General features: G+C 43.1%; 1 protein-coding gene across 2 annotated transcripts in view; it reads right to left on the reverse strand.

Moving 5' to 3' along the window:
• The window catches only part of LOC126419189 (protein strawberry notch), a 299812-nt gene that overhangs the window by 161556 nt on the left and 125075 nt on the right, over positions 1–13181 (reverse strand). For both annotated transcript variants that reach the window (XM_050086323.1, XM_050086324.1), the window contains 3 exons: positions 10128–10281; positions 3397–3557; positions 1898–2017 (listed from right to left, as the gene is read on the reverse strand). In XM_050086323.1, coding sequence (XP_049942280.1) covers positions 1898–2017; positions 3397–3557; positions 10128–10281 — 435 coding nt within the window. The remainder of the gene's footprint in view (positions 1–1897; positions 2018–3396; positions 3558–10127; positions 10282–13181) is intronic.

Genomic DNA, 13181 nt, shown 5'->3' on the forward strand with positions numbered 1-13181 from the left:
CTAAAAATGCCACCACCTGAAGGTTGAGTACAGGCCAGCAATTACATCTCACAATTTAGTGCCCCTACCCAGTTAATGGTCGAGAGTACCATTTGAGTGAAGACATTCGAGGCATGACAACAGAAAACCGTTATAAACAATTAACGATACAGCTTACTCTTCTACATCTATATTTGAACTTTGCAAGGCATCTTACAGTGTATGACAGAGGCTAATCTGCATTCTAAATGGCAGCACTTCAAACTTTCCTAATATGATAGCAGGTCAGCTTTTTAACAGGTGTTGGCACATCGATGGAGATAACGATTTTCAAATCAAATGAGATTACAGAACTGAAATGGGAACATTGGGGGAAGGGGGGGGGGGGGTGTTAAATATGTCTGGTATTGTCAAAGGTAAGCTGCATTTCCTTCTTAGTACAACGTAACATACAAAATCGTGACAAGAAATTCACATAATACAGTCTAAACTTACAATCTTGAAAGCTGGGCTGTGAAATAGGGTTTGCAGCCTAGGCAGTGTACTGTATTGTATTTAAATTGGGGAGCCAGAAACGACGGAGAGGCTTTGTCCCGCCATAGCTCTCAGTGGGTCAGAACCCCACAACAGGCCAAAGCAGTCCATCCCACACCACCGTCGCCTCACCCCGAACCCAGGGTTACTTTGTGGTGTGGCTCCCAGTAGACCCACCCACCAACAGGAATGACGAGTGTAACCCCAAATGTTTGCGTGGCAGAGTAATTATGGCGTATGTGTATGTGGAGATAGCGCTTGCACAGCAATCGCCGACTGAGGCGGAATAAAGGGAACCAGCCTGCATTCGTTGAGGTAAATGGAAAACAACATTAAAAACCACGCATAGGCTGGCCGGCACACCAGACCTCAATACTAACCTGCCAGACGGATTTGTGCCAGGGACCGGCATGCCTTCCCGCTCGGGAAGCAGGGCGTTAGACCGCACACCTAGATGGGCGGGCTAACCTAGGCATTCAACTCGTGCGAAAGAATGAGAAAAATAATAAATAACTGACACTGGCAGAGACTTCATGACTAGTGAGGATAATGTTGGATGCCCAGAAACAGTGCCAAATATCATGTGCCAGTGAAGAAACTAAGGATATCCTAAAGTCACTCTGGACCCACATCCACTAACTATAGAAATTGTAGCACACCCCCCTCTCGTGCTTCTCAGGCGACTACCCTGCCTTTGACAACTGAAAACAGAAAGTTACTGCCATGGGGCTGAAACTACTTCCTGTATCCTAGTTTGTTTTTTACTAAGCTTCTTCTGAAAGTTTACTGTCAAAAATTTGAAACATCTTGACAAATTTTAGTTCTGCACAACCACGATATTCACACCTAACAAAATCTGTTCCAATTTTTTGAACTGAACTAACATTTTTCAACTGAATTAAAATGAATGTTTTGACAAAGGAAGCAATACAAAGAGGTAATGGTGGGAACTGACTGAAACTGCTGGCCCTGCAGTGTGACGAATCCATCACTGCTAGCAAGAACCTCTGCCAGTCAACAGTCGAAGTGTTTGGGATCTCCTGCTCTCCTTAAGCAGTCGCCTCAGCTGCTAAGCTACTGAACTCTAGTGCACTTCCAGATTCATGTCTAAATTTACCTGTAGAGTGTGTGGGAGTATGAACAATGAGGGAACAAATTTGGTTTGCGTCCACGGCTTACTCTACCACAAAGAATGTACGCCTTAATCATCACATTTTTAACTTACAAAGATCTCATTTTAGACAAAAGTAACAAGTTACCAACAGAAATTGGACCTACAGACATGAAGACACTCAAATGATAGCCTCCATTTTCCTGACTCAAATGACATCCTCTATTTTCCTGTAGTTCAGTTAATGAAAATGACAGTCTATACAAAACTTACTTTGCCGTCGAAACAAAATCGGACAATTCCCCATCGTCCCTTTCTAACTGCTCCAGTGTCCTTGCTTCTCCAGTAGACTGCAGGCCAATAACCACACATTTACCACACTTTACAGCCTCCCTGTAACACAAATGCAAAATGTATTAGTTTTGAGACTTTTAAAAAATTTGCATTGAGATAAACAAGATTACTTCTCTACTTCATTCTTTTGCTTTATATAACTCCCTATGAACATACATTAGCATACAAATATAATAATCAGTAAAATCCGAGGTACACATGAAGACTGGAAATGTCAAACATCCCAAGTGCAATTTTTTTCACAAAACATGTTTTCAATGCTATTGCATTCTTGGTATTCTGTCGTGTGTCACTAGACTCGTCCCAAGTTGTAAATTGTGGAGAAAATGTTCCTAACATTACTAGGTGATATACGGTCTTCGTGCCAAGTGTTGCTTCCCTTTCAAATGTGCCTTTTCAAGTGCCACATGTCAAAGTCTCCTCTGCTTAGTTGATGTGTAGTTCGTGTGGTATGCATAGCATGTGGTAACTTAAGTCATTTTTTTTTCCAATAAAACATCTTTGTAATGGAAGTAGATAATGTGGATTTTACCCACCACAAGATGCTCCAGTCCACTCACATGTCTCTCCTACCCCATCAAAGGCAGAGCTACAAGTGAAAGCTGTCTACAACCCGAGCTGCAGCCACTGTGCTGCTTTCGACGTAGACAGGACACGTATTGAGCTGCTTGTCCAGACAAACGGCTACCGCTACACTGTGGCCGAAAGATAACTTGACCACCCAATTGCTGACCATTGCTGCTTAACACAATGGGCTTCACTTCAATGACCACTTCACAGCCTGCACCATATGGATTCTCCCTACCAACACCAACTATTCTGAAGTGTAAAGCTAGGAACTCTCCCTGCAACAGGCAATATGTCCTATGTTGCCATAACAAGCCTGGCCTCAATATTCACTAGCCCAGTCCTCTCTCTACCTATCCCCTTCCCTGCTCACACTGCAGTACTACACATTGAACTAGTGCACTACACCCTTTTCCCCTTCTCTCGGTCCCTCCTCTCCCGTAACCACTCCCCCACCCCCCGTCCCTTCCATCCCACCACCCACTCACAACCTCCCAATTCTGCTATGCATCCTGCCCCACTGCGTCCCTGCACGCTCCCACAGGCAACATGCTCGACTCATCCCCTGTGTGGTTAGCAGCAACCCGTCCTACTCATAATGTTATTTTTGTAAGTATATTATACAAATACAAGTTTTGTGACAAGTTTGTTATTGCTTCTTAATTGAAAATATGTTACATAATTTTTTTTACTTATTCCGCATCAATGAGGATCATTAAACTTACGACAGTGGAAGGAACATTGGTACCTTTCTGTGCTGTAAATGTGTTTATGTATTGTTTATGACATCCTTGAGGATCTTCTCACCAGATTCATTAGCATTACATTGATATCTCTGTAAATTAACTTACCGTGCCACTGTGACAGCATGATTAACTTTAGATGCGATACACAGGTATTTAAAGAAACGTTGATGTGAAGACCAAAACTGTCCCCACATGGTCTTTTTCATACGGTTCTCCGCATCAACAAGTTCAGCTGCCTCCTGGAACTTTCGCATGGCATCCACCCACTGGAACACAATCATGCAAATGGAGTTCATAACAGTACAGCAAATACAATTACAAAATATGGTTTATGGTAAGCACTTGGTGAATAGATATAACAAAAGGAGTAAAGATAACAACTTACCACAAACCTGAGACATTCAGTGGTTCATGGGCACACAAACAAGACTGCAAATACTACTAAGCTTTCAGACCATTTCCATCTTAAAAGACAAGTAGTACAGAAAAAAAAGAAACACACACACACACACACACACACACACACACACACACAAACAGAGAGAGAGAGAGAGAGAGAGAGAGAGGGGGGGGGGGGGGGGGTGCTACAAGGTGCTGGCACTGGCTTAAGAGGCTATGTCAGGTGGAATGTGGAGGAGGTCGAGAGAGCCCGATGAGGGGTGACTGCCGGACAGAGGGGCAGCCGGTGATAGTTGCACGGGGCAGGAATGTGGCACCAGTGAGTTCACTTCGGTACAGGTAGGCGGTGTTGCACGGGGTACTCAATAATGTATGGGGACATACTGTAGAGACAGGATATGTGGAGAGAGAGACTGCAAACAGATGCGTTCGAGTGTCAAACTTAGGCACTGTTGTTGTGACAGGGATGGAGGAGAGAAGCTAGCCGAGATTGAGGCCTGAGGACAGTGTGATTGGAGGATCTGCCGTAAGAGCAATTCTGATCTCCGTAGCTCGTTGAAGCCGATACTACGGTCAGTCACTATATGTCTGACATCGGACAAGTGAGGAGTGTGGTAACGTATTCAAAACGGACTGCAGAACAATTCTACTGAAACTGACATATGTGCCAACGACATACATTTCGCATAAGGCTACGAAGGTACACTAATTGATCAAAAGTATCCGGACACCTGACTGAAAATAACTTACATGTTTGTGGCGCCCTCCATTAGTAATGCTAGAATTCAATATTGTGTTGGTCCAACCTTAGCCTTGATGACAGCTTCCACTCTTGCAGGCATACGTTCAATCAGGTGCTGGACGACTTCTTGGGGAATGGCAGCCCATTCTTCACAGAGTAAGTTGGTTTTCCAAAACATCCCAAATGTGTTCTATTGGATTCAGGTCAGGAGTCTGTGCAAGCCAGTACATTACAGGGATGTTATTGTCACGTAACCACTCCGCCACAAGCTGTGCATTATGAACAGGTGCTCAATCGTGTTGAAAGATGCAATCACCATCCCCGAATTGCTCTTCAACAGTGGAAAGCAAGAAGGTGCTTAAAACATCAATGTAGGCCTGTGCTGTGATAGTACCACACAGAACAACAAGGGGTGCAAGCCCCCTCCGTGAAAAACACGACCACACCATAACACCATTGCCTCCGAATTTTACTGTTGGCACTACACACGCTGGCAGATGATGATCACCAGGCATTCGCCATACCCACACCGACATTGGATCACTACATTGTGTACCATGATTCGTCACTCCACACAATGTTTTTCCACTGTTCAATCGTCCAACGTTTATGCTCCTTACACCAAGCGAGTCGTCGTTTGGGATTTACCGGTGTGATGTGCGGCTTATGAGCAGCCCTTTCGACAATGAAATCCAAGTTTTCCCGCCTAACTGTCATAGTACTTACAGTGGATCCTGATGCAATTTGAAATTCCTGTGTGAGGGTCTGGATAGATGTCTGCCTATTACACATTACGACCTTCTTAAACTGTTGGCAGTGTCTGTCAGTCAACAGACGAGGTCGGCCTGTACGCTTTTGTGCTGTATATGTCCCTTCACATTTCCACTTCACTATCACATCAGAAACAGTGGACCTAGGGATGTTTAGGAGTGTGGACATCTCGCGTACAGATGTATTACACAAGTGACACCCAATCACCTGACCATGCTCGAAGTCCGCGAGTTCCACGGAGTGCCCCATTTTGCTCTCTCATGACGTCTAATGACTACTACGGTCACTAATATGGAGTACCTGGCGGTAGGTGGCAGCACAATGCACATAATATGAAAACTTATGTTTTTGGGGGTGTACGGATACTTTTGATCACATAGTGTACATACAAGAAATTACGGCTCTTACAGAGTCATATAAACAGTCTTTTTCCGCACCATCTATTTATGAGTAGAACAGGAAAGGAAGTAACTAGTAGGTACACAATACCCTCTGAGACGAACTGTATGGTGGCTTGCAGAGGATGTATGTAGATGTAAACATAAGGAAAACTTTCCTTATGTGTGCACATGACAAGTAGCAAAGTCCTCGTCACATATGTAAGTTGTCTAATCACTAAGATAGTGAGTCTTTCGCAATGGCACTGATATGTAAAACATTCTTGTCTTTCTTGCCACATCAATTCAGGATAAAATCTCAAGCTTTCAATGACAGCCTCCACTGTCATCGCCAGGGGCAACTGACTATCTTCACTGCAGCTGTGGTGACCTTATATAGCACGTGGACATCTGACTGGACGGCTTGTGATTGGTCAGCGATTATGTATCGCTGTCGGAGACGGTGTCAATGTCTGCGCTAGTGGCGCCATCGCTTCCATGGGAACATACACCCTGGAAGGAACGTCTCTGGTGATTCCCTGCATCAATTGCTCATTTCCATGCACCGCTCAGATAGTATCCGCTATCATGGTAAAAGTTCTTCTCGCTTGTCCTTATTTCAACAGCCTCTATAGCAACAGACTCTCAGTAGGTGGTGGCATGGGACAAAATTTTTGTTTCATAAAACAGTAATTTGTGTTTGTTCATGAGACTGTGCTCCGCAATTGCCGATTTCTCCAGTTCTCTATTTTTAATATGCTGCTGGTATTCTGCTCAGCGGTCAGAAACGGTACGAATGGTCTGACCTATGTAATTGCTTCCACACTCATAGGGGATATTTCAAGTTTCCTTTTCTTGGAGAACACTGCCTTTATATCACGTGCACCATAGCCTTTCTTTTGGAACACATACTTCAGATGGTTAATTTCGGACTTCAAGTGGTCCTGGTCAGAAACAGTTTTTGCTCTATATACCAATGTGTTAAAAACGGCTCGCTTCTGAACAGGATGATGGAAACTCTGTGCATTAAGGCATAAACTGGTATGCATCGGACTTGCAATACACGGAGTGGACGGAGGGGAGCCAAATGTAGTGCATGTTCCTCAAGTCTCCATAAAAAAATTAGCCAATGATGGAGACAACGAAGAGCCCATCGCTATACTGTTTGTCATTTCATAAAATTTATTACCATACAAGAAGAAGGTGGCCGTCATCACAAGCTGGAACAGCTTTATAGTTTTAGGAGGAAAAAGATCCCCCAGCATTTTCAAAGTGTCCTCCACAGGATATATAATTTGGGCCCTCCGTTGTCTCCAGCATAGCAAATAATTTAAGAAGGGACACTGTGGTTACAAGTGACAGGTCAGCAGTTTTTTAAGCGTAGGGAGGGCAGAAACATTCTTTCGTGACTGTACTCCGAGCAGTAAACTAATTGAGTAACATTTCAACAATGGACTCGAGTACGCTCCACCTGACCATGCTCTTGGAGTGCTGCTCAATGAGTTATTACAACATAATAGCAGTTGTGAACAGTGCAGCCCAACTTCCGATTTTGTGGCATGTCCCATTCCGACTTCTGCCAGTTGCTTGCGACTCACACTAGATGAGTGGTCCCTGACATGCTACGCCTCAGCAACATCACAGGTGCAGCTTTAGATGGGAGTGGGAGCAGTAAGAGGACAAAGGCCGAGGTGAAAAACAGATACGTCGGATTTCAGCATGCACTTGTAAAATAACTGATCCACAGGCTTGTGCTTTATGTGACATTGTGCACAGCTTTCCAGTGACTTTAACATAGCCAGATTTAACCCCAATAGGGTTGCAATCTGAAGAAGACACTAGGTAGGTAGTCAAAAATATTGTTCAGGAAATGGTATGATAACCTGACTTGTACACCACAAATCCTCATCTCTTCTGCAAACCCAAAAATGTACCATCAACTGCTACACACCTTTCATGTCTTTGATGAAATCTATAAACATTATACTAAAACTGGAAAGGTAAAGTACATTAGATATTGAAATCTCAAACTTTCAGCAATTTATAAACTTTTCTTACTAATCTTCCTCTTTGTACCAAGATTAAAATTGACATGCAAAGCTAACAAATGCTTAAATTTCATGCAAACAAAACTGAAATAATTTCATAATTCAACCATATGGGTGTGTGTGTGTATTGTGTATTAAACCACGGACCTAGAAACGATGGGAGAGGCTTCGTCCTGCTGTAGCCCTCAATGGTTCACAACCCCACAGCAGTCCACCCACCCCACCGCCGTCCCACACTGAACCCAGTGTTATTGTGTGGTTTGGCCCCCACTGGACCCCCGCCCCCTTCTCCTGGGAACGTGTCATACCAGACAAGTGTAACCCCAAATGTTTGTGTAGTAGAGTAATTGTGGTGTATGCGTACGTGGAGACAGTGTTTGCACAGCAATCGCTGACATAGTGTAACTGAGGCAGAATAAGGGGAACCAGCCCACATTCGCCGAGGTAGATGGAAAACCACCTTAAAAACCACCCACAGGCTGTCTGGCATACCGCACCTGGACACTAATCCACCGGGCAGTCCCCGGCACGCCTTCCCGCTCAGGAAGCAGTACGTTAGACCGCGCAGCCAGCTGAGTGGGCACAACCATATGGGTATTAATAATAATGCATTTTGCTACAACACATGTTATTACTCACAAGAGAATATGTTAACATGGAAAGGCTTAAGTATGAGGCTATGACTGACACTTCACTACAGTATTTTGAAATATTTTCTCAGTATATACACTTCACAAAGTAATTAATGAACACTTGCTTGAAACTCCATAACTGTCTCCCATCGTGATGCAAAGTTTAATGATGTCACATTGGCACCAAATTTCACCACAATTATGTCCAATGCCACCACAGACGAGTCACATGATGGGAAGGTTGTCACACATTCTCTTACTCACATTTCAACTTATATCCTGAAAACTCTCCAGTAACTGTGACACCCAGCAGTGAAATCAAATCCACAGTTTTATTATGGGTGCTGAGGAAAATTTTTCAGACACACTGTCACTCATACTTGAGAAGAAAAGGCCTTGGGGGATGGTATAAAGGGCATCAATGAAACCATCCCTTCCCTTGGGACACTGATTCCCAAGAGTAACATGGTCGAAAACAACAGTTTGCAGTGCCATGAGCAATAAAATGACATTTTTGGCGATCTTTGACTCTGTCAACAACTCCCCAAGATGATTCAACCTTTGTCTAAGGAAAACGTGGAGCTGCAACACCACTGAACGTGACCTGTTCCCTTTGGAGTGTAACACGACCACAATTTTTTCTCTGGTATACAGGTAGAAAAGTAAGGAACCTTCAAAAATCTTTCATGGGAATTTGAACGTGATCCAAAGCAGCACAGTGTTTATGCTTTTTCAGCCTTCTGGTTTCATGACCTTCTGTGGCATCATCTTGGGGTGACAGGAGCTGCAAGCGTGACATGAGCACAAACAAATCAGTGAAGGGTCCCTGTTACACCTCTCCCCTCTCACATGCATGACGCACGGACATGCTCATGTATGGGGGGAGGGGGGTCTACCAACACTACTCGACAGGTGTAGGTAGTAGGGAAATTAAGGTGGAACATACCAGTAGAAGGTTAGGAAGGATCACATTAGGGCAGCAGAGGCTGTTCCAGCAGGGCACAAGCAGGCACTGGTGGGTAGGGGTGGGCTGTCTCACAGCCCTATCACAGTCCACGCAACTGTACTGCAGAGGCCAAATGCAAGAGAGCTGGAGTGTTTGAGCAGCTCCCTACAATACCCGGGCATGTGCGTGAGTGAGACGGGGAGAGCCCGAGGGCGCCTTTGCTCAGTGGACGGTGTTGGAAAACAGTTTGAGGAAGAACAAGTAGCTAAGAAAAGCTTTTGAGGTAGAACGAGTAGTTAAGAAACGTTTTGCCTCTTTTTAAATGCACAGCCCCTACTTGCTGTGCCTTTTATTTGGCGAGTAGTGATATACTATCTTACATGTTACGTTAGCCAATATAATCCACATGTCAGCAGATTTCGAGTCACAGCTGCATGTGTACGAGTTACACAAGCTGTGTGTCTTCAGTGTCAGATGACCTAGTTTCAGGGGCAGGGGCAATAATTTGCTGACTGAGAATATGGCTACTTTGTTACTACAGTACGAAAATCATATATTATCCTCCATGTGCTGGTATGTAAAAGAGTTTACTGAATTCTGAAGCAATGTTATAGAAGCTAGACACCTGCACTATTGCCTCCATATTTCAAACCAATTCATAAATGTAGTTAGCAGGTATCTGAGTGGTATTCCTAACAACTATGCCAGTCACAAAGTTACCACTATTAACAACCACACAACTTACATTCTCAGTTGAAAGAGCAAGGAGCTCTCTATAAAGTGGGGGAAACTGTATAAAGATCAGAACCTACAATTTTCCCAAGCCTACTGGTTTAATGTTCTGGTGCTCTTGAAGGTGGTGCATGCAGGTTTTATTACTTATCATTTCCAATTATTACTGGATAACAAGGAGTGGCTCACCAACTTTACAGATGCATCATAAACTCTGATAAATTCATCTGATAAGGAAACTTCATCTACTTTGAATGAAACGCCGTGGAAACTGAGCTGCCGTGCAATATACATTCCTCGTAATTTCATATCCATTGCCACAATTTCCATAGCACCAACTCCTCTGAAAAAGAAGGGGAAAAAACCTTTAACTCTTTCATAGAACTATTGTCAACATACAGATAAACAATGGCTTCGGCAATTAAATGAGTCAATTTAACATCTACACTCTGATACATCAGAAACTGAGACTAAAAGAGTGAAACACAAAACAGGAACAAAACAATTTGAATAACTGTAAACATTTACGCAAACTTTAACAATCACTGTTGAGATTTCTGTTTCCCTATTTCTTCCGTATGTCATTTTTTCCATTTTTGTGCCAGGTGACAATAAGAACCTTTTGGCTTCAAATAAAGCTAATCTCAGTGTGATTCTACAACTTTCAAAAGTAAAGTTTCTTCCTGTATTTTTCCTTCTCGTCCACAGCTTCTTCGGTCTCTCTTTTTAGCCTCAAAGTTACTGTCAGATCTTCCAAACTATGTAAAAGTAAGAATTTAATATAAAATTGCTCCATTACACATATGCAATTCACCACATTCTGTAAAGCTTTTCTTCCAAAATGTGCTACTGATGGTAATTGCAGGAAGCTGTTCTAACTTACATCTACAATTTTCAACTGCAATACACTTTGTCTCAAAGCAAACATCAGTTAACTATATGGTTATGCTCTAACAAAACCAATCCTATTTCTGAAACTTGAACACATACAGAAGCATCACAACTGTTGCACATACAATCTAATCAACTGATAAAAATGAAATCCAGAAACAAGGCTATAAGAAGGAAAAGGACTAGTGAGGTTTAGAAAAAGGGGTATGGTCTTTCCTTCTCATTCCGTCTAGTAAGTATCCCCTGCTCGGGGTTCTGGGTGACTTTTCTGAACTCTAACTCTTTTCCTAAAACTCTCCAGTCTTTTCCTTCACCCTTCTTCCTTCCCCTTCAAACCTCCTGCCAGAAGAAGGTGCCACTTGCTTCGAAAACTTGCATAAGTAAAATCTTTTTCATGTGTTCTCCTGCTGCCGGTGGGTGAGTAAATATTTTATTTATCTAATTACATTATATTAAAATAATAATCAATTTCTTCTGATTACAGGTGAGCAAGAAAATTAATTATTTGTACAAAAATTTGCCTCTCACATAACTGTTGTCACTGGAACCTGCATTAATGCAGTAATTAAGCACGAGAGAATTTATGACCAAAATTACACAAGCACGGTGAAAGACAATTGAAACTATCAGTATATATTCCACACAGACACCATTCTACAACCAATGAAAACAATAGACGAATATGGAAGAGTTAGAAATTTAATACACTAAAAGAGTTTCAGAGCAAATTCTGATACCAAACCTACAATGGGAAAAATGTCGCCCTACGTAGTAGCACCATGAAACATTCACATTACTCTCAAACGTTTGGTATATCTAAGAGTACCATTATTAATACGATGAAGTTTGGTTCCATGGGAATAATTGTGGCCTGTGCCGGAGAAAAAGGAAGGTCAGTACTGGTTGGATTATCATCTGTATCTTATTGCAGATCTAGATTTCAGCAGAGAGCGCAGCTACCATCAGTACATTGTAGGTAGATAAAAAGACTCAGCACAATTAACAGCACACATTACAATATAACTTTGTCATGTACAAGCATCAATCAATATGTAATATACGCCGTTATAATAATGCTGAGGCTACACGACTACCTGCGATGCACTCATGATAGCTGCACTGTTAGTTGAAATCTAAATCTGTCCTCCCTGTCCTGTATTATTAATATCTTTACTAAAAGATCAATATTAGCATCTTGTTTCAGTAGGGTACAATGTCATTTGTGTTTGAGAATGTTCCTGAACTTATAGTTATGCGCCAACAGGGATGGAAGAGGGAAGGGGACAGAGGAGGGGGGGGGGGGGGGGGGGGGGGGGGGTCTCGGACAGACCATTGGCCCTTTCGAGGTGCCGTAGTCAGTCAGTCGACAGTCAGTGGTCGAGGGTGACGGTCGGGCTGTGGGCCAGAAAGACACACAAAAGGTTAATCTTTAGTATAATGAGTTGGAAAGTGGTAAAGTGAAGTATTTGAGCCATGCTAAAGATCGAACTATTACGCGTCAAGAAAATAAGGAAACATGAGAGTCAAGTTTCTAAGTCTGAACAGAATGGCACTGCTCCAGAACATGGAAGTATCGACATGAACCAGCCGCTAGGCATAAACATTTTGACACAGTTAGTCGGTCACTAAGACTGCGACATCAACATTTCCGTGTGCGAGTCCAAGCAAGCTCAGCAGAAAAGTGTTACATGAGGGCAGAACAACCTGCTCTGTTATTCTCATAATACTATTTAAGAAGTACTAAGGAGGATGACCCGAATTGGTTAAGCAAATGTAGCTGAAAGGAGGACCGTTAACAACTCGTGAAGAGCAAAACCAATTCAGTCACAACGAATGATGACAAAAAGTAGAGACCCTCCTTGACGCCATAAGTACTTCACCTCACAAGGTTAAAGTCAGTCTACAAGTAGGATCAATGGTGTCTGTGTAGTTCATACTCAATTCTCTGATTATTATATTGTAACATCTCGTGTACGAGGTAGTTCCTTACTCCTGCCACCTTACGAGATGACCACCCATCCGTAACTACAGTTGATAGAAGCTAGCCTATAGTATCACCTGTCACAAACAGATAGTCCGGTGACCTACCAACACCATACCAGCCTGGGGCACAAACTGCTCTAAATTCCAGCATCGCTCGGTCAGATGGCCTACCAGACCAGAGGGGCAGAATCAACATTCGACAAGACATCTGACATCGAGGTCAATCTGATGGGACAACACAGGCAGTGACTCGGGAGCGACAGAGTGCTCCCAGAAAGGCACGCGAGTTGCAACGCACACGCATTGCAGTCATTGCCACTTCCAGGCAGAGCTTCCAAAGGGGTACATCTTCCACACTGCGGGTGGCAA

Source organism: Schistocerca serialis, chromosome 9 (assembly GCF_023864345.2).
Source record: "Schistocerca serialis cubense isolate TAMUIC-IGC-003099 chromosome 9, iqSchSeri2.2, whole genome shotgun sequence".
NCBI classification, from domain to species: domain Eukaryota; kingdom Metazoa; phylum Arthropoda; class Insecta; order Orthoptera; family Acrididae; genus Schistocerca; species Schistocerca serialis.